The 24,910-nt window shown below is 44.3% G+C and overlaps 3 protein-coding genes across 5 annotated transcripts in view; 2 read left to right on the plus strand and 1 right to left on the minus strand.

The window, feature by feature from the left end:
* Nucleotides 1-219: 219 nt before the first annotated feature.
* Nucleotides 220-3,394, minus strand: apex2 (APEX nuclease (apurinic/apyrimidinic endonuclease) 2). The gene is made up of 6 exons (XM_068711640.1): nt 3,220-3,394; nt 3,023-3,106; nt 2,558-2,738; nt 2,225-2,368; nt 2,074-2,143; nt 220-1,551 (listed from the first exon to the last, which is right to left on the minus strand). The coding sequence occupies exons 1-6, from the start codon at nt 3,332-3,334 to the stop codon at nt 394-396; spliced, it is 1,752 nt and encodes a 583-aa protein (XP_068567741.1). The 5' UTR covers nt 3,335-3,394; the 3' UTR covers nt 220-393.
* Nucleotides 3,395-3,709: 315 nt separating this feature from the next.
* On the plus strand, nt 3,710-18,780 carry zgc:162200 (uncharacterized protein LOC558638 homolog). Of its 3 annotated transcripts, XM_068711646.1 has the most exons (10): nt 3,710-3,881; nt 4,901-5,227; nt 7,719-7,931; nt 8,148-8,300; nt 9,977-10,474; nt 11,310-12,176; nt 12,853-13,032; nt 13,704-13,855; nt 14,870-15,230; nt 16,325-18,780. In XM_068711646.1, exons 2-10 carry the CDS (start codon nt 4,979-4,981, stop codon nt 16,328-16,330), a joined length of 2,679 nt encoding a protein of 892 aa, XP_068567747.1. In that variant the 5' UTR covers nt 3,710-3,881; nt 4,901-4,978; the 3' UTR covers nt 16,331-18,780. The 3 variants fall into 3 exon arrangements, with proteins under 3 accessions (XP_068567747.1, XP_068567746.1, XP_068567748.1); XM_068711645.1 differs by having other exon boundaries at nt 14,870-18,780; XM_068711647.1 differs by lacking the exon at nt 14,870-15,230.
* Nucleotides 18,781-20,598: 1,818 nt separating this feature from the next.
* Nucleotides 20,599-24,910, plus strand: part of nt5dc2 (5'-nucleotidase domain containing 2) — a 7,888-nt gene continuing 3,576 nt past the window's right edge. Inside the window, 7 exon segments of the mRNA XM_068711648.1 lie at nt 20,599-21,079; nt 22,785-22,810; nt 22,812-22,970; nt 23,080-23,154; nt 23,248-23,303; nt 23,760-23,853; nt 24,414-24,542. Of these exon segments, the coding sequence (XP_068567749.1) occupies nt 20,641-21,079; nt 22,785-22,810; nt 22,812-22,970; nt 23,080-23,154; nt 23,248-23,303; nt 23,760-23,853; nt 24,414-24,542 (978 nt within the window). The 5' untranslated portion in view covers nt 20,599-20,640.

A 24,910-nucleotide genomic window follows, 5' to 3' on the forward strand; every position in this document is an offset into this window, starting at 1 on the left:
TTATTTTGTGCAACCATCAGTCCAAATCTCTTAGAGATTCAATTTATGATGAAATAAAACATTTTTTTTTTTTTTTGCAATTCCTCACATTTGAGAAGCTGGAACCTGATTGTATTTCGCTTTTTAGCTTGAAAAAATTATAATAAAATTGTTCTGTCAATCAACTAATAAAGCCTATTGATTGTTTCAGCTCTGAGAACAATAAAACCAAACTCAAAGTTATAGAAAATAGTTTATTATTATTACGTAACATAAAACACATAAAAACTCAGTCAACAATTAAAATAGTTAAAAAGACGAGACATCCTCGTAGTCTTGCAGTACTTGTTTGAACAAGAGCTTTTAACAACGAGTCGGAACAACAAACAACTTGTGGTGACGAAAGTAAACGTGTCACTTCCCCTTGTCAACCCAGGCGAAGAAATTACACCTGGCCTCGGGGTTGGAGGCGTGTCCCTGAGGACGGGCGCACACAAAGAACTGTTTGCCCATGTTTGGCCCCTCCTTTTTCACAGTACGAAGGACGCAGGGTTCCCCGTGGATCTTACAGGAGGGCGGTGGGGGCGGTCCGTGAAAAACGGACTTCCAAAACCCTAAGGACGCCCCTTTCTTGGCCTCCGGGTGTCCCGCAGTGGGTTGTGGGGTTAAAGGTTTTGTCGCCATCCGTTTATGATTTGCCTCTGTGGTGCTGCTGGCGCACGGCTGTGGTGAACCGGCGTAGACGAGCTCGGTATCTTCAGGTGCGCCGCTCGTGACCGAGGACGCGTCCTCGCCGGGCGAAGGTGCTTTCTGGGAGTTTTGTGAGGAAGTTGCCTCGTCCACGCCGAGTGTTTTTTCACACTGCTTTACAGGGGCTTCGGTAGAGGGAGCAGCATTTGAGAGTTTGGGTTTGAAAAAGGAGAGGAGGCTCCCCTTTGGGTTTGAAGAAGTCTTCACTGTCTTAGTCTTTTTCCCCTTTGGGACAACAGAGTCTGACGTCAATGACCGTTTTTTACCAGAGACGTTTCCAGCTCCGGATGGGTTTAGATTCTCCCTCCTTTCCTCCTCCTCTTGAGATCCAGGTAACGCATCCCTCTGCTCAGACGGCGTTGACCTTTGGTCCACTTTAAGAAGGAAGCGGGAGAGTTTCTGCTGCTTGCCAGCAAACTCTGGCAGGTAGCGTGTACAGAGTGGAGGAGGCTTGGAGCTGGGCAGGAGAGAGCAGCTCAGTTGCCCCCACACCGGGCAGTGGTCCGACCCCTCCACCTCCGGCATGATGTCCGCTGCCACAAACTGCTCCTTGGCTAGCAGGCAGTCAGCGAATACGTAGTCGATGCGTGTGCCATAGTTGGTCTGCCGCGCTCCGGTGAGAGTGCTCCAGCATGTGAAGGCGCTGGTGCGGGTTGGGTGGAAAAAGCGAAATGTATCCACAAATTTCCCACTGTGGGTGGCATCCGATGAAGTTACCGCTGACTCGTCATCGGGTTGCTCCTCCTTCATTCCCTCTTCTTCTCTGCCACTGTGCAAAAAGCCATTTAGCCATTTCCTCCCAGGGTGTTCACCAAAATCATCCTTAGCAATGAGAAAAACAAAGAAGGTAGAGCGTCATTATTATTAATAAGCATACACTGTGCACATTTGGCAGAAGTATATTTCCTCCCTTTTTATCTAATATTATTCCTTTTATATTAAAGGAGTTGTTTGATCTTTAGGTAAAACACGTTGCCTTGCTTTCTAGCTGAGACTATTCATGAAATATGACCCTATTACCAGGTGACAGTTAGCTTAGCATAAAGAGGGGAAACAGCTGGCCAGTATACACTGAAACTTTTTTTTTTTTTTTTCACTTCTGTTTTTGTACAGATACTTTAAATATGACATTTAAAGCTACTGGAGGGTGGATTTTGTAACCTTTGGTCAGAGCCATGCTAACTGTTAACTCCTGTTTCAGGTCTTTAATGCTAAACTAAGATCATCTACATATCTACCACACAGACATGAGAGTGGTATCAATCTCCTCCTACTCTCTGCAAGATATTGAAAAAGCCTGTTTCCAAAAACGAGCATATGACAGTATTCAAACCTTTAACTTACGTTATCACTGGGGTCACAGTGGTCTATTTGCCGATGAGATGTATTGACATCTCCTAAAACGATCACGTGGCTGAAAAACAGAACAGAGAAAGCATTGACTCAGAATGTCTTTAAGGAGTAGAGGGGACAACAGAGCAAGTAACACTCTCACCTCCCATCTTTCAGTACAGCTTCAGCCCGACTCTGGAGCAACTTGTAGAACTGCAGTTTGAACTGCTTTCGCTCCGGCTTTTCAGGGTCCGCCCGAGGACAGTATACATTGATTACAGTGACGGTTTGCTCTTTCTCCTGACACCTGTGGGGGTAAAACAAGAGTAAAAAAAAAAAAAAAAAAGAGTCATGTACATCTATAGTTTACAACTACTTTACTAGATGAATTCCACATGCATTGGAATCCCCCGTGGTCTTTATCAACAGTTGTGTTTTCGCCAAACGAGACTTGCATTATTCTAGTAAAAAGAAACTCTAGAAATTGATCCCTTACACGATTCTGTGCTGTGTGATAACGGCTCGTCCTTCGTTGTCCAAAAGCTGCAGCTCCTCGCTACAGAACTCAGTCTGGTCCCCATAGCATCCGACAGCCCCTTCGTGGTTGGTCAGCAGACCCGTGAGGCCCTCCTCAGCAGCAAATGGAGTGGCACCGTCTTTACAGTAAGTGGCAACCCCTGTGCACGTCAGGAATGGGAGGTGAATTGTTTTTTTTTTTTTTACAGTTTAGTGTGTCAGCACTGCAGCAACTTTAAAGCATGTCTAACAATAGGCATTCATAACATGGATCTTCTGTTGCTCTAATACGTTTATTATGCCACTTTTATTCTAGCGTCATATATATATATATATATATATATATATATATATATATATATATATATATATATATATATATATATATATATATATAAAATTGGAAGAAAAAACAGCTAATGATCCTAATTATGACAAAATGGACCTGAATAGCCGCTGCGTCCTCGACTGAAGCTGAAATATGAGTTGTATCCGTCAACAATGGCAGTTCTTTCATCAAGCAAGTCTCCTGTGGGGGACACATTTTTAGGTTTAACTTGTATTCCTCTCAAAACACAGACTTCCGATTGTTCACGTTAGACTGCATGGCCGTCTGCACGTTTTACCCCAAACACCACTTACTTGTCACTTTTGTTTCTTGGACGCAAACGATGTCAGCGTCCAGTGAATCGAGAGCCTTTTTAATGCCGCCTCTTAAAGTCCTTATGCCATTTATGTTCCAGGTAACGATCTTCATTGTGATTCAATTATCTTTTACCGTTTTGTTTTTTTTGACAAGGGGACACTGCAGCCAGGCGACAATGGGAACACCCGGAAGTAAAAAGGAAGCAAAGAAAGGCACGAGCGGAAGTGAATTATTTATTCCCAAATCTTTCATTATTTCTCTCTAATTTCGTGTTTGTTTGTTAAAATGTATATTTTTATATTTATTGCATTAATGTTTTATTTTATTTTTCATGTCTGAATATATATCAAAGCCTTTATCTATCGTAATACTGAAAAAAAAGACAATTTAATGCTGGTGTAATGCATTGCGCCTTTGCCTAGCTAGAGGGGGTAATTGTGCTTTCACGTTTTTCGGCGCGCTTTTGACACCAGACCTCACTGTGAAACCAGAGAACCGGGTGGGAGGAAGGGAAGCGGCTGCTCAGGAACCTGGTAACTGGTACCCGTGGCCACTATCGTGATTAGCAACCGTTGATAGTTCCCGGGAGGAAGTAGCAGCAGTGGTGAACGTTTGCTTTCCAACCGGCTGAGCTCCATCTTTGAAACAGAACCGGAAGGTAAGTAGCAAGTTTAGGCTAATGTTCGCAATCTAGCGTTAGCTAAATTAGCTCGTCTGACAGGATGCGACTGACGTTGCTCACCGTGTAGTGTGATGTGGTCTTATTCCGTTAAGCCTATGTACGTTTAACCAGTTTCAAAGCCAAGAAGTTAGCTTTAGCTAAATACCCTTTAACTCGACTTTGCTAGTAGCATTGTGCTGTCGTTTGCTAACCTGCGTTGGGCTGAAACTACTCTAGCTAGCTGTCAGGCCGGTGTCGTCTTAGTTTTTGTATAATATTCACCATCTAATTTAAGATACCAGCTTACTTTGGAATCAACGTTAAGGGTGAGCGTGTGTGATGAACACATGTTAGCGTTACATCCTTACATTTATACGCAGTTGATGCTACGGAGAAGTAGTTGGAAGGACTAGCAGAGACAGATGCTTATGGGATGCATCATTTGGCACCCGGACATAGGCGGCTGGTGTTTCCATCTTCGGTCAAAAGAGAGGACATGAGGAGAGAGGACACGAGGAAATGGGGGAAGTTGAGCCCCACCCATTCAATAAGGGTGGTCAAAGTAACCTTAATCCATATCGTCTCCACGCCTCAACCAGCTGTCATAACCATGCAGCTAAAATTAGCTATCAGCTTATTCTGAAGAGAAGAAACCGTAATGTAGCTGATGTTTAGCCAGTTTAATAGTACCAGCCCTTTAACTGCGGGGAGTTGAGCATTCATCATCGATACCATGGCTTAAGTGTCAATTTAAAAAGGACAATATCAGCAATGTGCTAGTTGTAGGTTCAAATTCTTAATTATATCTGCAAACTACGTAATTACAAACTGCAACATTAGCTCATTTTTGGCTTGGATTTGGCTTTTTGTGCTGAAATTGGAGTGTTCTCATTCAGCCGATCCCCACGTTAATCTTGCCCTGTGCTGTTTACCGGCCATTGTTCTAAGGGGTTTAGATACATACTCATCGTCTTTGTGTTTTGCTTTTTTTTTTTTTTTTTTTTTTTTTTTTGTAGTGTGGAGTAATGAGAGTGGGGGAGTGAAGGAGGCAGGTTGTCCCAGTAGAACGTTGGCGAGTGGGAGGCCAAGCAAGAATGCTGGAGGCCGATGCAGACCCGGCAGGTGCAGCAGTAGAGCGAGAGGAAGTCGAGATGGGGAGCGGAGACTTGAAGACCGAGGTGGTGCGGCTGACCCTGGAGCTCCAGGAGGCCACGGAGGAGAAGCTCCAGGCCGCCCGCTACGGCCTGGTGGTGCTGGAGGAAAGTGCTGCTCTCAAGATGAAACACAGGCAGCTGGAAGAGGAGTATGAAACCCTCAAAGGGGAGCTACAGCAGCTCAGAGAGGTAGGAACACCTAAGGCCTTCTAGTTATATTTAGACAACACTACGCTTGTGAAGTTCATTGTTCTCCCAGCATTCCTAGCTTTTATTTTCTGACGGTAAAAATGAACTCAATAATGGTTGTAAACTTTTTGTATATGTGAAATGTGCAAGCTAATGTTGCGTTATTGCAGAATATATTAAACGAGATGCAAAGGGACAGTAACATTCCACTTTTTTTTTTTTTTTTTTAAATCTTTCACCTGCATTCTAATTGTAGATTAGCCTGCAGTCATGTGACATTAATGGCAAAATGCGAATGCAGTCCAAATTGAAATGCTATCTAGCTGTGCTGCATCTGGGTAAAGCAGAATATTAGCAGAATATTAGCACATATAGATGTGTGAAGAGTTTGTCACACCACAAAAAAAAAAAAACACACCCAGTGAAATTTGAATGATTTGAAACAAAAAGGCAAGTATATAACATGAACAACTTTCATAGGAATGAATGGGGCGCTGCGTCCAACACCGTATTCAGTTGCCTTACATGCCATACATTCCATGGTTCAGTAACAGTGAACCACTACAAGTGAAGGCCCACTTCTGATTGTCGAACATGTATGATGTTTTTAGAAACCAATCTCAAATTTTGCTTTTCCCCGCTCGTAGCAGCTGAGGAGCTGCCTTGCAGTATCTAGAGTAGTCCTATAAAGATACCATTGTTCTCTTTTTATTATGTGACCTATGAGTATGACACGAACTTGATTGTGTTTGGGTAACTTCGTCAGTCTGCTACCACAGTAACGGTTCTGTTAACAGCTGCGAACCTCATGTCATACGTTCAATGAAGAGGCTTGTGAGTCAGATTTGCGCTAATACGTCGTCTGATGCTGATGCAGGAACGCTGTCAACAGCCAATTAGTCAGCACATCCGGTGCTGTTCATCTCACGCTGATTTTTGATGCTGCATTGCATTAAGGATTGAATTACGTAAGCACCGGATATTCAGTTTAAAATGATTAGACCAATGTGTTACAGTGTAATCCATCCTTTCACAGACAAATTGTCTCATAAAATTCAATCCTGTCATGTGGGCAGTTTTTTAGTTTTTTGTTTTTTGTTCTGCAAATGTTCCATCCACCGGTTTTAAATTGAGATCCTGCTCACAAGCAGTCGGATATTAAGCAATTCATTTGTGCCACAATAACATCACAGCTGGCCGTAAGCTCTTTATGTCTTAAGGTACGTAGTGGTACAGAATTTCAGCAATTTTTTTTTTTTTTTCTAATCTGCATAAACCTCATATGTTGGCTGTTTACCTACCTAGGCTTTGGCAGGGTTTTAACAAAGCAGAGCGGACTCATGTGTTATGAATTAGCATCATTATTAGTGGTTCAGCGGATCCTAAAAGCCACGGTTCGGATCGTATCACGGATCGGAGTCACAGATCGGATCGGCTCAAAAAAGAAAAGCAGGGAGCAAATGTAACTTTTACAGATCACCATCACGTTTTTTTTGCCGCTGATACCAATTTTAGATTATTGATTATCCTTATTGGCAGATATAGATCCCGTTGTTGTTTGATTATACGTAGCAGCTGGTCCACAAGGCTCCAAACTATTTATTTATTTGTAGTTTTAATGATGTATTATACTCTGCTTAGAGGGATTGTAAATAATTCATCTGAAATACAAAACATCTCCTTCAAACAACTGCATTTAATCAAGTTTCTCACCAACACTACATTTCACAAGAATACACGTGAACCCGTCACGATTACGTTATAATTCAACTTCGCCCAGTACTCGTTTTCACTGAGCAGAGCCTGAACGCATCGTAATGTAACCGAACCTTCGTTCGTTGGCCGTTAGCGGTGCTGTTGTCGTTAATTAGCTCTTCTCCTGTCGATGTAAACACGGATTAGTTGTTTACAGTGTAACATTATCAGAGATCGGCGACTTCGGTATACGTGCCGATGTCCTGATCGCGTATTTTCCTGAAGATCTGCGGATAACGATCGTCAGTAAAACTTTATTTCACACTGTGGTGATTAACGTTAAAACTGTGTAATTAATCACACGCGTGCCGAACTGTGAGGGAGGATCCGTACGGATTGACCGCGGTCTGTTACGCCACTAATCATTATAGAACCACAACAAGTCACGCGTGTTTAGCAGCACGTTCATTTAATTCAACACCTTATTTGATAGCTGTGAAGGAAGCTGTGCTAACTGTAACGCTTTCCTTATAGTATCACATCGGCTTCATACAAATACAGTGTTGAAGCTGCTGTTAAGGTGTAGACTACGGTGTGTTGTTAACAAACCAGAACAACCTGTATGCCTGTAATCAGGATAAACGTGATTGTTGTCAGTGAAGTCCTGTTTCCCTTCCTTTTGTTAAAGATGTCTACATTTCTTGCCTTCGACGAGTAGCTCAGCATAAATCAATTTGTCTTTCAGCACCGCGAATGTTGTTCCTTTTTAACCCTCTTTTTGTTTGTTTGTGTGAAGGCATTCGCGGATTCTGTGAGCAGCCAGAAGCGTGCAGCGGCTGATGGAGAGTGTTGGGAGGAGAACCTGCTGCAGGAGACCGCCTCCAAGGAGGCTGCCATGGCGAGCCGCTTGGAGGAAATCCAGGCAGAGCTCAAGCAAGCGCGCCTTGCACTGAGCAATACCCATGCAGAGATCGACAGGCTGGGGGTGGTCTCCACCCAGCTAAAGAAGGTACGGCGGCTCACTCAGTGCACCTGCACTTTAGGGTTATTCTATATACTGTCAATTCCTGTCTTGTCACGATACATCCGATTGGAAACCTGAATCGCTGTTGGATATATTGGCTCATTCCCAAAGTTAAATTTAGTTAAATCTGCCATTTTCAATGTTGTGCTTTGCACTGATTTGACAGTGGGTTGTTGTTTTGTTGTTGTTTTTTTTCTGCAGGAGTGCGAGTGTCTGGAGGCTGAAAAGGGCCATCAGAGGGATGAGATGAAGGAATATAAAGTACGTGAGCTGCGCCAGCTGCAGGACAATAGCGAGTTAGAAGAAGAAAACATCTCTCTGCAAAAACAGGTGTCTGTGCTCAAGGAAAACCAGGTCAGTTATCACTCGAGCTGCAACCTTACCAAATGCACGTACGTTCTACCTGGCTGTGATTGTAAACGGACCGATGGACGGATAAAGAATAAAAAACTGTAGATATCCAGAATGGTGACATCTGTGGAAAAAAACATTCAAATGAACATTGCTCCATAGTATTGTTTGTTTCCGTTTGCTATCATAAGGCCATTGTTGTGGTGCATTAAATTCACCTTTCCTGCATGAGAGCTAAACTGCTTATAATGCAACCAATTTTAAATTCCTGTCAGTTTTGAAGAGACTAGACAGGCCAGTTGCTATTTCTGGAAAAATGAAGCAGCTCCCACAACAGTTGTCTCGGATCACCTGCTATTCTGTCACGGTATTTCTAGTTTGACTGCTGTCCCTGAGAGCCAAATATCATAACCAGTGAAACACTTCTCTGGCAATACTCAGCAGGAATTAAGGAACTAATTATAGTTGTAAATAGCACTGTGACAACAAGGCTCCAGTGTAGCAGTTTTACGAGTTACAAGTGATTGCGGGGCACTCGATTTCAGAGTTTTTTTCTCTCTCTCCTGTCCTGGTTGACTTTGAATGCTTTGAGAAATGAGAACAAACTGTCTGTCAGATGTCGAGTAACAGACGGCAACTGACAGACCAGATGAGCTTGAAACGCTTGTTAATGGGTGAGATGTCTTTGTTGAACAGGCACCATTTAGTTAGCAGCACAGAGTACAGCAGCAGCAGTGTGTGGGTGCAGCTTGAAGCTATCAAAGACATCACACCCTCAGAGCAGATTCAATGTTATTATGTTAACTGACGTTTTGAGATGGCTGGTATTTCAGATCTAAAGTAAAGGCTTTTGTCCGTTTTCTATGACGATGGTGTCAAAATTACAGGGGGAGGCTCAACTATTTCATAATGCCCTAGCCATGAAATATTAATTGGCTGAGTGGTTTATTGATTTATTGTTCTGAAATCATGAAAGTAAAAAAAAAAAAAAAAGAGTAGAAATACACAACTGAATTTATGATTTCTATCATTCAAGGCAAACTGAAAGCTTCCAGTGCGATAATGTACGTTTTGTATGACGTGTGTGTCGGTATTGACAGTAATCTTGTGTCATTGCGACATTAAAAAAAAAAAGAATACTATAGATGCAAGCTGGAAGACTTTCTATAAAATAAGCATACCTTCCAAATGCTTTTTTTTTTATCATTTTCTTTATGTTGGACAGTGTGTGCAGTATTCTTGCCGTTCTGTTGCTGTCATGGTTTGGATCCCTGAAGGTGTGTGTGTGTGTGTGTGTGTGTGTGTGTGTGTGCGTGTGCGTGTGTGTGTGTGCGTGTGTGTGTGTTGCAGCTCTGCCAACGCAAACGGTTCTAAATATAGCCGAGACTTGTTAGTGTGTCCGCGATCCTTTAGTGGACTTTAAGATGACATCTAGTCTTGACTCTTCATCCTCAGAAATCTGTTGTTTTAGAAAATGGACATGTATCGTTATTTTACGAATACGGTGTGTAAAGATGAAGTAAGGTTAAGTTAAACTTTACAGCAGTGGGAGGAATTGTACGTATCCATTTCCTTGTGGTGATCATCACTAGTGGAGTTTCTACTTGACTGTGCACCCAGTTGTGTTGGATAAAACAACATATAAAGACCTTTTTTTTTAATTGCGCTCCGCCTTCCAGGTTGAGTTTGAATCGATAAAGCTCGAGCTGACCCACAAGAACGAGGAGCAGGAGGAGCTGCGGGCTCAGATGGAGGAGGCCGCGAGGCTGAAGGAGATAGCGGAGAGGCAGCTGGATGAGGCCCTGGAAGCCCTGAAGGAGGAGAGGGAGCAGAAGAACTGTCTGCGGCGAGAACTCTCCGCCCTGACGCTCAACCCCTTCGACTCGGTGGGGAACCTGGAGCTCCACCTGGACCAGCTGGACGACAGCCAGGAGGAGGGCCAGGGGGGAGAGGGAGAGGATCAGGACAGTGGCATTAATAACGGTCCTGGGTCTGCTCCCGGTTCTGCTCACCCTCCTCACTTGGGGGGCTCCAAAAGCAACGGCCTCATCCAACGCTACTCCACTCCACGCAGCGGCGACGTGTTCCTGCGCGCTCCCGCCTCTGGGCTGGTGTCGGACCTGCTGAGTGAGCTGCACTTCTCAGACAGCCAGAAACTAAAGCAGCAACTGTTACAGGTAGGCAACAGCACAGCACTTCTTAAACGTGTATTAAAAAATGGTTTAATTATGGCAGCACTCAAAAGAAAAATAAATGGCAAAAATGATAACCACTGAAAGAAATAGGGGCAGTATTTACTTGTGTTGTATTATTTGAATCCAGAGGAAATACATGTGCTCTGCTGCTAAGACTTAACAGGGAACACAGTAGATACAGACGTTCTTTTATATTTATATTTATATTTAGATGAAAGTATTCGTTCTGATCAGGCGGAGCAGTCAGAGATTGGTTTGTGTGTCTGAGCTATTGACGGGGCACGTCTGCCGCTTCCTGCTTGAAAACCACATCCCCTGTATGTGTTGGTGGAGCGAGCCTTTTCTATATTCATAAAAATAAAAAAACACAACACCTGGCACCACATTTTATCATCTACTTCCCCGATCGACGTTGTGAACTCCCACCTGATACGGTTTTCCCTCACAAATACAGAGTGCTTAGGAGAATTAAGAACGTCTTGAACCCCTCTGAGGGATATATTATTCATGATGCATTTAAACTGGGGGGTTGGGTTAGCGAGCTCTTAGCCATCAGATGTTGGGTCTGGAGCTGAATGGGGTCATCCACTGTCTTACATAAAAAATGCATTAAGAGTAAAGGTGGTGGGGGGGGAGACATTTGTGTTGCAGAGAACCGCCCTTTTTGTTTTATGGAGACTGTATCCGTTTTGGCCTTTTGGGGAACAGATATGGAGGATATTCAAGTAATGAACAGCAGTAAATTAAGACATATTAAGACATGTATGCTCATACAAAGATTTCCATCTTTTTTTTTTTTGTTGTTGTGTGAGTCCAGGCAGAACGAGAGAAGTCCAGTCTGATTAGCAAGGTGGAGGAGCTGCAGATGCAGCTGGTGATGTCCAAACAGGCATTCAGTCAGCAAGCGGACAAGGTTGGATCTCTCACGCAACAGCTGGAAGCCGTGCAGAGCAGCCAGCAGCACGAGGCAGGGAACCGGGCAGACGACGAGACGGAGAATGGAGACGGCAGCAACGTCTTTGACTACGAGGTGGACACCAAGAGCAAGGAGGTGCTGGAAGCGCGAATGCGTTCAGCCAGCGAAGATCTCCTGAAGCTACGAGACGAACTGTCTCAGGCGGGAGCTCGTTACAACGCCCTGGAGCACAGGTACAAGCAGGAGAAGGATCGATGGCGGGCAGAGGCCCAGGAGCTGGCCGACAAGATCCGTCAATGCATCAAGTCCAGCAAGCAGGACCAAGAGCGCATCGGTGAGCTGGAGAAGGAGATCGGAGCCACAAGGAAAGTAGCCATTGATTCAGAAGGGCATTTGAGCGTCGCCCAGGAAGAGCTGCTGGCGTTCTCCGAGGAGCTGTCCAACCTCTATCACCACATCTGCGTGTGCAACAACCTGACGCCCAAGCGAGTCACCCTGGACTATTACCGCGATGGTGCCAGGGCGAGCATCGCAGGAGGTGGTGCGCGGAGATCGCACTACGTCCAGCAAAACTCCCAGAAGAAGCCGCGAGCCAACGACGCGTTCGTCTCCAAAGCGTCGGTGTTGCAGTTCATGGGGGAGGTGGACAGCGCAGGAGCCAGCGGTGACTCTCCTAGCTGCCCCGGATCCCCCACCCTGGATTTCAGGGACCCCTCAAACGTCCGCAACTTGGTAGCGGTCATCCGTTGCCAGATCAAACACCTCCGGGTAAGACCGCAACGCTTCTCGCACACCAGTGCAAATGATCTCACTCGATCACTGAAAGCCAGGCTTTTGTTCTGGGCGAAGGCCTTTCCTCCTTCACACATTTCTTGCTGAAACTAATGCTCAGCTCCAACTGTTTATAGTAGTTGAGTAGCTCCCGTGTTAATTCAAATCCCACACCTGGTGTGGGACTTTTTGACACGTGTGTCTGCGTGCGTGCGTGCGTGCGTGTGTGTGTGTGTGTCTGCGTGCGTGCGTGCGTGCGTGCGTGCGTGCGTGCGTGCGTGCGTGCGTGCGTGCGTGCGTGCGTGCGTGCGTGCGTGCGTGCGTGCGTGCGTGTGTGTGTGTTTGAATAGATTGGATTACTAGGGGACAAAGTTGAGTTGTGGCTTTCTCTACAGAGAGTCTGGAACACTGAGAACTTGTGTTTCTATGTCGTGAAACACAGTTTGATGGATAGATGAATAACAGCATGGTCAAGAAATCAGAGATAGAAATGTATACATTTTTGCATTACTTGGTTTTGGCCATTGTTGATAACTATGTATAAAAAAAAAAAACAACTCCACTCTACAAGAAAAAGACTTTAACTATGCTAAGATTTTGTCAAAACGTTTACTTTGCCAGTGAAACAAACCCGTTCAACCCCCTTAGTGACTAACCATGTGTTCTCTCTCAGGTGGCGGTGGACCTCTGTCGTCAGAGGGGCGCGATGCCGTACTCGGGGTTCAGCAGCAGCGGCGAGTCGGAGCGCGACGCCGAAAGCCTAATGGAAGAAGTACTAAAACTCAAGTCCCTTCTCAGCACTAAGAGAGAACAGATTGCTACCCTCAGGACTGTCCTCAAGGCTAACAAACAGGTACGTCACAGCTAGCACTGGCTACGCTACACTGTTCCCTCTTGATCTCTTTGCACCGTTTAAAAAAACAAACAAAAAAAAAACGGTTTTAGTCTAGTAACACTGTAGAACAGCTCTCTTGGTGCACATAGGCTTGACACAAGCAGGCTGGTTGGCCTGTATCATCAGGTGTCTAGACATTTCCTTGGGCTTACATGGCTCTGCACCTTGAGTACAGAGGGATGTTTCACTCCTCAGAGGTTGAACTCTCCCCCCCCCCCCCCCCCCCCCCCCCCCCCCCCCCCCCCCCCCCCCCCCTGTTCCTGTGGCTCAAGCACTGCCTGACCTGCTTCTGTCATTCCCTTAGCTGTCACACTCCCTTTCTCTCTCACACACACACACACACACACACACACACACACACCACCACTCAAGGTAATCTATTTTTGCTGAGCTGTGCTCACATGCAGTAGTGTTTTTTACACATGAAAATGTTTGTATTGTTGATTGCATTCAAGTCACAGATATGTAAAAAGACTTAACATAGCTGTGTTTTTTGTCTATAGGGTACATGCATGTTTATTCTGTACAGATCACTGTGTGCTAATATGCATTTTAACAGCCCTAATTAAGGGCAATGATGGCGTTACAGTATTATATAATAAGTGCGATCGTCTTGCTTGTCGATGCAGACCGCAGAGTTGGCCCTGTCCAATTTGAAAACCAAGTACGAGACGGAGAAGAGCATGGTGTCAGAGACCATGATGAAACTGAGGAACGAGCTCAAAGCCTTGAAGGAGGACGCCGCCACCTTCTCTTCACTGAGAGTCATGTTTGCCAGTCGGTAAGTTGTCCTTTTTTTTTTTTTTTTTATGTATGAAAGAAAAGGTAAGCGTTACTGTATATACAGCAGTGTTATAAAGAAGACATTTTTTTTGTCCTGTGGCAAAGTAGACATGTGAGCCAACACGTGTTAATTAGTGGTGATTGTCTGCTCTTAGCCAGTGTTTTTTTCATGCTTAGTAATGGTGCTCTTGTTGTGGAACGGCGTCTGTCATGTAATAAGCTTACTGTGCTCATTACGCCTGTGGACAATCCACCGGTTCACGTGAAGATTATGAACCACATGCTCGGCCCTGTGCTGGGGGGGGGGGAGGAGGCGAGAACCGATTTGTCCCATCAAGCCAGGTTACCTTAATGAAGGAGAAGCGGGAGATGGGTGGGATGTTTAACACTTCACTCACTAATCACTAACCTCTTCAGAGAATCCGTTTGCTTGGATAATTGTTTGGAGTGTTTTTGTATTGGTTTGTGAGTGAACTCATTTTTTCTTCTTCTTCTGGTTTTGTAATGGCTGTACGGCTTTTGTAAAATGAGCTTAATAATTGCCAGAGAAGCGTTTTTTTTTTTTTTAGACGTGCATTAGCTGCCTAGGACTTCTCCAGACAGTTATGAGCTGATTGATGATCCTTTAGTAGGATTGGGGAACAGACATAGTCGAGGACTACTACAGGCTAAAGATTACAGCTTAAAAATATCCTCTTGTTTATAACCAAGTTATGTGGAGCCATCATGTGGATAGCTGGAGTGAATGCATTTCTACACTACGTGATGACAATGATGATTTCTTTGTTTTTATATCGTAGTAAATTGTCTAATTTTGTGATCCAAAAACATAACCTGTGTGAAGACGTCAGCTGCTAGATTAATCAATAATGAAAATAATCTTAGATTGCAGCCCCAGTGTGTGTGTATATATAATTCACGTGTTCTGTGTCCCTGGATTTGTGCACCAGTCTGTTTTTTTTTTTTGCCTGCTCGTGCATGTTGCATCTTTTCACTGTGCACAATCTCTCAGGTGTGACCAGTATGTCACCCAGCTGGATGAGATGCAGAGGCAGCTGGCGGCGGCCGAGGACGAGAAGAGGACCCTGAATTCGCTGCTGCGTATGGCCATACAGCAGAAGCTGGCTCTCACTCAGCGTCTGGAGGACCTGGAGGTCCCTCTGTCTCCCCACAGCTTGAACAGCAGCCCCCGCCGCTCCCGGGCCAAGGAGCTGGTCACCAAGTCGGGCCGGGCTCCGAGGAGCCCCCGGAGCAGTCCCGCTCGCCCCCCGCTGAGAAGCAGTCCGCGGGCTAGCCCCGTGCTCGGCGGCAGCGTCTCTGCGTTGGCCACGCACCACCTGCGAGGTTTAACCCGAAGTCTCCACACGAGCCCCGTAAGAACCTCTCTCTCTCTTTGTTCCGACAACCACACCCAGACCGGCAGCCGGTCTTGCAGAGCCAAGGGTCTCCCGCGGGATGCCACCTTTATTAGAAGCCATAGTGTCAGTGATATTTTTAACACGGAGTTGAGTCCCGGCTACTCCCCGACGCGTAAAGGCTCCACCAGCTCTGTGAAGAGCGAGTTAATGGTTAAAAAAACACAAATCGGTGAGTTGAGGAAAGGTGCGTCAGGACGGAGAGCTTCGGTCCCTGTACGTCAGGACACCTTCATTACAACTCGGGTCGTACCCGCCTCCTCCACCAGGCAGAAGTCCTCTTTGTTTTCTTCGTCCATAGATAATCTAACCTCTTCTAAAGCCTTGTGTGTGTATCCTAACGCATCCGAAGCATGGGGTGAACGTCAACAAAAGCCTGATCTCAAAGATACTTCAGTTAGAAGAAAACAGCTGACTTACAGGTCTAATTCCGCTGTACAAGCAGCAGCAGCTGCATGTCGTAACACGTTTCAGTCGCACACGGCCTCTTCGCCGGCGAACGCTAAATCTCCAGGGGCCCCGGCGACCTCGTCGATCCCTGTTCACAATCCAGCTGGTAGGAGCAGGTTGACCGGGGTCTGTAGAGAGTCCAGGCGCAGATTATCCACCTCCTCCAGTAGAACCACGGAGGAGTTGCTCATTAGCGTCGGTAGGAGCTCTGCTCACAAAGCTCAGGGAACGCCTGCCAGGCCCCGAAGCTCCCACTCTAAATCATCCCGCACGCGATAAGACGAAGGAGCCAGCAGATCTAGGCTTCATGCTAAACTACTTATTTTTTCAATGGCTATACATTGTTTTAACAATATATAAGCCATACTAGTATATATTAGATAACCAATCTTTCGTATCTTGTTTAGAAATAAGACTACTGGGGTTAACATGTGCTTTTATACATCTCATGTAGCTGTTTGGAGACCCCAGTTTGCTGATCCTTTTTATATGTTGTATTGATCCATTTATCCTTATTAATTACCGTCATCTTTTTCCACTTTTTTTTTTTTTATTTGAATTAAATGTGTTTTTTGTGTCTCTGTGTCATCCTGTCTCTGTAGCGCTGAAACACTCCTTCTATCACTCCAAACCCCCTCTTCTCCATAAGGACCTGTCTTCATGTTGACTCCCCGGCTCCCTGTCCATCCCAGATATGATGCAACATTTCCCAGTCTACCCACCAGAACCATGGATTTAAAAAAACAAAAGCAAAAAAAAAAAAAACAACCCACCTCTCTCATCCCGCCCACTTTGGTTTTCTCTGCTTGGATCGGAGAAACCTGCATGCAGCCTGGAGCAGGATGAGGATGAGATGTGCTGCTCATTGCTCTGTGGAGTCATTGACTGTGTCTTGTCCCAAGTGGATCCGACTTCCATCTGGTCTTGTTCAAGGCTGCAGTGTGTTGTGGTGAACCGGTGACAGTATTTATTCCAGAAGGAGGGACGTTTCATGTGCAGTATTTACTGTCCTCAGACTCTGATTCGAGGCTCTGATCCTTTTTTTTTTTTTTTTTAAGGCTCTATGTCTTTCCACTCTTTGCCTTTTTTAGTCTGGCATCCTTTTAGTGTCCGTAAGCCATTAGACCACTTGCGATAACTCTCCAGAGTAGTTTGTTTGTGTAGAACAATGCAGCCTTACTAACATAATTCCCATCCCACCAGTAGAGAGCTTGCTATTGTGTTGCGGTTCCTCCCTTTCACTGGCGGTGCAGTTACACGCCCCCCTTTTCCTTGTCCTGTGACGTGCCTGGCACTTTTGGCAGTTGTCCATTTTAACTGGAGGTCAGTAAAAATACTATAGAGTTAGATAGATCAGCCATAAGTTCACCACCTCAGGTCAAGCAGAGTAATGATTTGGGGAGATCCTTAATGAGCAGCTTACTTCGCAAAACTATGCAGACCCGGTCAGGACGCTGCCTGTTCGCTTCCTGCTGTTTAGAGTCACTAATAGTACATGATGTCTGCAGCTGTTTCACATCGGACATTTAGCATCTCTCACAATAAGCGACTTTTGGACAATATCTGGGCATTGCGAGCGTCCCATTGGCTGATGATGTCATTTCCTGCTTCGTTTGGCTGTTTGATTTTAAAAGACCGTCTCGCATCACTTTAAAGAATTGCCTCGGTTTAGACAGACGCTAACACGTCGGGCCTTGCACACTCCTCTTGGCTTACGTAATCATAGTAACGGTTCCCATTCAGCTTCTGCTTTTTTTCCCCCTCACTCCTTTGTACAACTAAGCCACGATACTCATGTTTTGTACTCCCATCAGTTAATGTCACCATGTTTTTGTTTTTTTTTGTCTGCTACCAAAGTAAGCACGTTGTAATGAACTAGTATTACCCACAACGGCGTCCGTTGCGTTAGCGATGCTAATAGTGCTAGCAGGCTGCTGTTAGAGTTGCTGCTTGTAGATAAAATGAAATAATGATATTGTACACAAAAAGCATTACGCGGTGCTTTGCATCTAGTAGCACATTATGACTTAGAAGAAAGAATAAATACATTTCACAAAACAAAATATCTCAAAGAGAGGCGTGGCTCTAATGTGACGTTGCTTTGCTACGAGGAGCTCCGCTAGCAGAATGCTTGGATTACAAAGAAGAAGAATCAGAGTATCTGCTGATCACCCTTCTGCTTCTAGAGTAGTTTGATGCCAGAGCTGTGACGTGAGGACGGCAGCACAGACGTAACCGTTGGCGCCGCCTCGTTGAATGCAGTTAAAATTCACTTTGACTCGACCCGTTCTAGACCAATCGATGTTCTCTAACATTTGGAAACGGCTGTTTTGAGAACCGAATGCAACAGAAATGTTGAATCCATTTAGTTTTTAGCTCGACTGTCCTGTGGTTTAGTAGAGGAGGCCACAACCTGCTGATTTTTGTTTTATTTTTGGTGCCTTGGTTTTGATTTTGTCTGTTTTTAGATGACCTCGCATTTTTTTTCGAAGTAGAAGCTACTTTTCAACACTGTAGTTGTTTTTTGAAGGTATGTTGTATTTACTTTCTCATGAAGCAGTGTTAGCACTGAATAAGGCGATATCTCATTTTGGTAAGTATTTTCACTTTTTAGCTTGCATGCCTTAGATGAACTCATTAGTGTGAACTAATGAACGCAGAAAATCAAGAGCATAATGTATCAAAAACATAGATGGAAGGCTAGCTTCTTGCTAAGAAGTGGAAATGCTTTAACAATCTGTGATATTCCTTCGAAGGTTGTAAATGGATTCCTTGATCTATTTAATTAATTCTGTTCAGATTTGTGTATAATTTAATTCCCATCGTTGTATAATATTTTAACTGTATTTATGTGGTCTGCGTTCCGTGTCTGTAAATTGTGATAGAGGACAACGTGCAACACTCCGCATTAACACATTGGACGGTCCTCAACTCTGTGTGTGTGTGTGTGTGTGTGTGTGTGTGTGTGTGTGTGTGTGTGTGTGTGCGCGCGCGCGCACAATTTCCTTTCATTGACCTGTGAACCGCTCATGAAGAATAAAAACAAGCCAACACTGTATGTATGCCGATGATCGTGGTCTTTTTGAGTTCACACGTAGTATTAGAATACTGCTTGAAGTTTATCATGTAGGATCATACTGCAGGCTACTACCGTGTTATTGGTGGAGTTTATTCTAAGAACATGTGGTATGTGGTGGTGAAAGCGTCTTACTGGAACTATTTTTTCCCTAGAAGGAAGGAAAATGAGAGACGGTAAACAAACACAGATCAGGAGAGCAGTTGCTTTTGACGTCTGAATTATGCAGCATGCATTTGGACATGAGTAACGTGCAAAAGTTCTGCTGCAATGTGTTAAATATGAAAAGAATAGATTAAATTACTGCAGATAAAATCTGATGAATACAAAGGTCCCATCTCTAAACAAAAGATTCCAACCTGTAGGAACAAAAGCCCTCTTTTACAAAAGGTTAGAATTTAAAAAAAAAAAAAAGGTGCAAAGTGCATTAAAATACAAACTTAATATAGTATCACTCAAAGCGTAACCTCTAGTCTAAAGCATGTACAGCCGATATTAAAGCATCACGATTGTTAATGGGATAGATTATTTCTATGAGCGTGGAGCAGCAGATTCTGTGTCTTGAGTCCAGCCTGCAGAACACGTCTGATGAGCTCCAGATCTCCTTGTGAGGAGTTAGAATAAATAAGACTGTATAGTGTATTAGTATAAGTCTGTTTAGATGACCTTTACAAGCAAACACGTAGCGATGACACGTGTTCTCAGGAAAACCAGATGAACGAGCTGGTCTCGCCCCACCGTCCTGCTCACATTCTCTCTCTCTCTCTCTCTCTCTCTCTCTCTCTCTCCCTCCCCCCCCATCTCCATCTGTTGAGCCACAATAATCAGCTATGACTGTGAGGCTAGAGTGACTTAGTAAAGGAAGGTGACATTACAAACCAGGTGTCGTCCTCCACACACCGCCCTCTCTTGGGTCTCATCAGTCAATGAGCTTCTGAGTATGAGCGTTCCAGACCTCTCAGGTCGTCCGGGACACGTCCGCTGTCGTCCCGAGAGTCAAAACTAAACACGGAGAAGCAACGTTTAGTTTTTATGCACCATGTATCTGGAGTAAACTGCAGGCCAGCGTCAACTCTCACTTCTATTAAGACTAGATTAAGACTGCAGATTAAGTCAATTTCTGTCACTGTGATGAAAAAAAAAATAAAGATCCTGTAAGTCATTATAATGAGAAACCGTCTCAACATAATGACTTATAATTATGAGATAATAGTCATAAGAGATGCTAAGTCATGTAGTATCTCAATTATGAGATACTATGTTATAATTATGTGATAGTAATATGACTTACTATCTCATAATTATGAGATGCTAAGTCATAATTGTGAGATAATAATTATAAGATACGTATTATGAGATGCATATCTCATAATTAGGAGATACTAAGAGATTATTTTTGAGAAAGTTTCTCATTATAATAACTTAATCATTATTTCATCACAGTGGCAGGAATGGGCTTTCATACTTTTTCTGTTTGCCGCTGCCTTTTATTAAATCAAATAACTACACTAACTTATATTATTGTATTTTATTCCGTTTAACTTGTTTTGTGATGTTTACTCGCCTCGCTACTGCTTAAAAAGTCAAAATAAGAAATAAAACGTGTAATAAGAGATTCTTCAGGGAACAAGGGAAGATCCTTGAATGCATTTTGAAAAGAAAAACACATGAAATGCTCGTTGCTTTTGATCAGCTCTGTTTATGATTGGCTGCAGGGGCGAAAGACCCTCCCCCCCAAACAAAGGGGCGTGTCCATGGGGGGCCATGACTAAATTGAGGGGCGGGCTCGTATTAAAGCGTCCGTGAGGACGCAGAGTTGTTTTGATCTTCTTCTGCAAACCGATGGTGCCAGCCTGCAACGGAAGCAGCTTTTTAAACGTGTTTACACTTATTAGCACATTAAAAATGTCTTTCAAGGCGGTGGGAGCAGCAGTGACACGCGCACTGTGGACCAGAGGACACGGGACTCCTCCGCTAGCGCGATCCCTCAAAGTGAACAACAGACTGTCGACAACATGCAGAGTGTTGACAGTGAAAAAGCAAGACTCTGAGCCGACTCTCGAACAAAGCTGCGGCTCTGACTCTGACGGGCCGAATGGCGACGTGCCAGCCTCCTCCAGCGAGCCGCCTCACAGGCGCCAGACTGGGGATAAGAAGGGACCCAAGGAGCCCGTGGGTGCGCCCGGTGTCAAAAGACGGTCGTTCACGTCCACCGCAGCTCCGGTGAACCAGACGTCCTACCTGTGGGCTCGGTACAATGAAACCAAACGGCTGGTTCACGGTAAGTAGAGGGTACCCAATGTACCCCCCCTCCTCCTCCTCCTCCTCCTCCCTTCAAGACACCCCCAAGTAGCAACGGTTAGCCAACCACGTCACCAGGGCTCGCTGTGAAGACATGTTGTTCACGCGCGAGGGTTGTTTTTCATCCTCGAGCAGAGGAACGTTCGCCTAAATCGGACAGATGGAACAACACGCTGGTAGTTCCTCAACAGGCCGAATGCGGTTTAGGATCACGTTTCAACAGCTGTTTGGTCTTTTTTTTAATAAAACAAGTCAGTAACGTGTTCCCCTTAGTTCCGCTTTTTGATCTTTAAAAAAAACAAGAAACAGCCCTAACGTAAGCGAACGAGAAATAAGTTCAGTAAAGTTGTCTTCAACTGAAGAAATATTAGCTGATGTGTGTTATTTTCATAATGGTGTTTTAATGTAGTCAGCAATTGTTTTTAACTATTAGTGAAAACAATGTTTTTGTTTTTTTTCTAATTTGGCATAACATGTTTAATGATCAAAATAGAGCAAAAAAAATGAAGCATGAACAATTTCAGATAATAATAAAAAAAAAACCTTCCATAGTGATTCACCTTGAACTCTACACATTGTGTTTATAAATATGCACAAAGGGGGGGGGGGCGGGGGGGGGGGGGTTCCTTTAGGTTTACACAACAAACCCACTGGTTAGGTTGAGAAACAGAACGTAGTTTGGGTTCAGCTACACTCTTTTCTATCAGAAACCCCTGATAACAAACTTCCGCCATACATGTGCTCTTTTCACAGCAGCCATTTTTGAAGTAATTGCATTGTTAAAGCAGGTGTGACTTAATAAACAATAAATCAATTAGGGCCCTGTTCCATTTAGGTGGGCTGGCTCACTGTAATGGCTTTGACACTAAATAGAATGTGACCCTTTTTTTTTTTTTTATTATTATTAATTACACCTGTGTTCATCCTGTAATTACATGTCAAGATGGCTGCTGTGAAAAGAGGGCCTATCGCCCATATGGAGACACACACACACACACACACACACACACACACACACACACACTGTACACTGTAATACATGTGTGGCGCACATTTCTCTGAGCCAAATGAATTCTAAACATGATGCGTATTTGATTAAGCTGGTTATGCACTCCTGTGCTGAGCTACTGGAGGCTGTCTCAGGGACAGATTGTAAAGTTTGTTTAAACTGTGCCCATGCGTTGGCTGCATGGCTGTTGTGTTTATCAAAGTGTGCAGCAGTGGCGAGCAAAACTCAAGGAAATAGATCATTGAAAAGAACCTCTATTGCAAGAGGCAGCGAATGCTATGCTCCCAATCAGCCGTACATTAAATATAAAATATAGTAGATATATAATATAGTAGATTATTTTTGTTTGTTTTTGGGGGTGGGTGGATTTAGTTCTGTAAAGAGTCAGTTGGCGTCTGAGAAGCACACATTACGCAACTTCCAATGAGCTCGCCAGCCTCATTAGATTGAAACCAGCAGTGGAATTACTGCTTTCCTCTCTGCAGATGTCAGAAATCTGTTTCATAACACAAGAGAATATTAGATTTTTACATTTGTGAAATGCGTAATCCTACCCTTCCTCAAATGACAACAGTGACTCGTGTTTTGTTCCCTTCTTTTTGCTTCGTCGTTTGATTTCTGTCTGGTTTGATCTACTTGTGTCTGGATTCGTTTACATGCGTGTTTCTGCTCTCAGACCTGATCCCGCCGGGAGCGTGTAACCCTCCTCAACGCCTCCACCATCTACGCCAACAACGAGGTCAACCTGGCCGAAGTGGACATCTACGGCTTTGACTACGACTACACGCTGGCGCTGTACTCCAACGCACTCAACGTAATGATCTACGACAAAGCGAGGAGCTTCCTGATCGAACACTTCAAGGTGTGGTTTTTTTTTTTTTTTGCAGTTTTGCTGCGTCGAGTATATTGATATTACAACTTTTGCTTTTAGATTCGGGTTACTTTAACCGTGTTCTCTTCCTGCTTGACAGTACCCTAAAGACATCAACAAATACGATTACATTCCCAACTTCACCGTTCGGGGTCTGCACTATGACATCCAAAAGGTACATTCTTTTAAATCACAAATGAAGAAATGTGTACATTCCTCCGTACTGATAATTAAGACTGAAACTCCCCCCCCCACACCCCTTCTGTAGGGTCTTCTGATGAAGATAGATGCATTCCACTACATTCAGCCTGGAACGGTGTATCGGTAAGAGGTTGATGCTGTGTTGAGTGTATCTTAACTGACACTATAGTTGCTTCTTTAGTTACTTTAATCTACATTCCTGCTGTGAAGTGTCTCTGTCTCTCTCTGTCTCTCTCTCGCTCTCTCTCTCTCTCTCTCTCTCTCTCTCTCTCTCTCTCTCTCTCTCTCTCTCTCTCTCTGTCTCTCTCTCTCTCTCTCTGTCTCTCCCTCCCTCTCTCTGTCTCTCTGTCTCTGTCCCTCTCTCTCTCTCTCTCTCTCTCTCTCTCTCTCTCTGTCTCTGTCTCTCTCTCTGTCTCTCTCTCTCTCTCTTTGTCTCTCTCTCTGTCTGTCTCTGTCTGTCTCTCTCTGTCTCTGTCTCTCTCTCTGTCTCTCTGTCTCTGTCCCTCTCTCTGTGTGTGTGTGTGTGTGTGTGTGTGTGTGTGTGTGTGTTTTGCATTCATTTATGTTTGGTGTTTCCAGGGGACTGAGCCCGGTACCAGACGAGGAGGTCCTTCAGCTCTACGGGGGGACCTACCACATCCCACTGCAGCAGGACAGTGGCTTCTATGGAAAGGTGAGGAGGACGTTTTTTTTATTATAAGTGTACAGTAATATGAATGCAATTGGATAATCTATCTAGGTAGTTGGACGATTTTAAACTACAGTTCTCGCTCTTTGTGTTCAGATGTTTTCACACTGTGTTGGTGAAACGTGTTTGGTTTTGGTTCCTCATAATAAATGTGCGTGGGCTCAACACTTCTGATGCAATGTCATCGGGCCACTCTCAATCAGGGATGTGGTTTTAGGATTAAATTTGTCCACAGATATTTCAAGCCTCTGGTTTCCTGTTACATAAACCGCGATGTTTGATTTTGTAATCTCATTTGCTACATCCTCAGTGTTCCTGTCCCTGAAAAGCTGACAGCAAGAACTCTGTGTTCAATAAAATAATTTGTTTTTCAACACTGCACTCAGTCACGAAACGTAGAACTCTCTCTTTCTCTCGAGTCTTGACAGTCACAAAGGTTAACCTGACTTTTCGGTCCACGGGGTCCTTTAAGTTCTCCTTGAAACATTCCTTTCATTCCAGCTTCTGTGAGGCTATTGGTCGTAAAATGTATTTTCTTGTCACAGGGACCAAAGGTTAAGCAGTTCATGGACATCTTCTCCATTCCTGAGATGACCCTCTTGGCCGCGGCAAATGATTTTTTCATCACCAACGGCATCGAATACGATCCGGTTCACCTCTTCAAGGACGTCTCGGTCAGTGTTTATTGTAGTATTTATTTATATGTTTTTTTAGGGTTGTGGCTCATACTGAGAGGTACACTGACCCGGTGTATTCCACTGTTTTGGCACACTGTGATTCTTCAGCTGGAGGCTCGGGAATCTGCCGAGCTCAGCAAAAGTTTGAGACGGACTCTTGTGGGAAGAACAATAACAGCTTTTTTCTCTTGGTTCTGAGCTGCCAGGGTTTCCTGTTACAGGGCACTAGTACAGCTAGCGCAACATCTGCTTTGATTTAAAAAAAAAAAAAAAAAAAAAAAAAAATGTCAGGTTCTTAAAGAGTTACTGGTTATGAAACGGTCTCAATTTAATACTAATGCCTCTATATGACCTACATAATCAAA

Source organism: Cebidichthys violaceus, unplaced genomic scaffold (assembly GCF_023349555.1).
Source record: "Cebidichthys violaceus isolate CVI_PGR_0920_01 unplaced genomic scaffold, fCebVio1.0.p SCAF_165, whole genome shotgun sequence".
NCBI classification, from domain to species: Eukaryota; Metazoa; Chordata; class Actinopteri; order Perciformes; family Stichaeidae; genus Cebidichthys; species Cebidichthys violaceus.

Excerpts from the sequence above, each read along its gene's own strand:
- zgc:162200 (XM_068711645.1), top strand. The coding sequence starts at position 4,979 with ATGCTGGAGGCCGATGCAGACCCGGCAGGTGCAGCAGTAGAGCGAGAG. Across the intron at positions 12,177-12,852 it reads GCCAGATCAAACACCTCCGG|GTGGCGGTGGACCTCTGTCG; the intron begins GTAAGACCGCAA and ends GTTCTCTCTCAG. Across the intron at positions 13,033-13,703 it reads TCCTCAAGGCTAACAAACAG|ACCGCAGAGTTGGCCCTGTC; the intron begins GTACGTCACAGC and ends TTGTCGATGCAG.
- apex2 (XM_068711640.1), bottom strand. The coding sequence starts at position 3,334 with ATGAAGATCGTTACCTGGAACATAAATGGCATAAGGACTTTAAGAGGC. Across the intron at positions 2,369-2,557 it reads ATCACACAGCACAGAATCGT|GTGTCAGGAGAAAGAGCAAA; the intron begins GTAAGGGATCAA and ends TTACCCCCACAG. Across the intron at positions 2,144-2,224 it reads GCTGTACTGAAAGATGGGAG|CCACGTGATCGTTTTAGGAG; the intron begins GTGAGAGTGTTA and ends TCTGTTTTTCAG.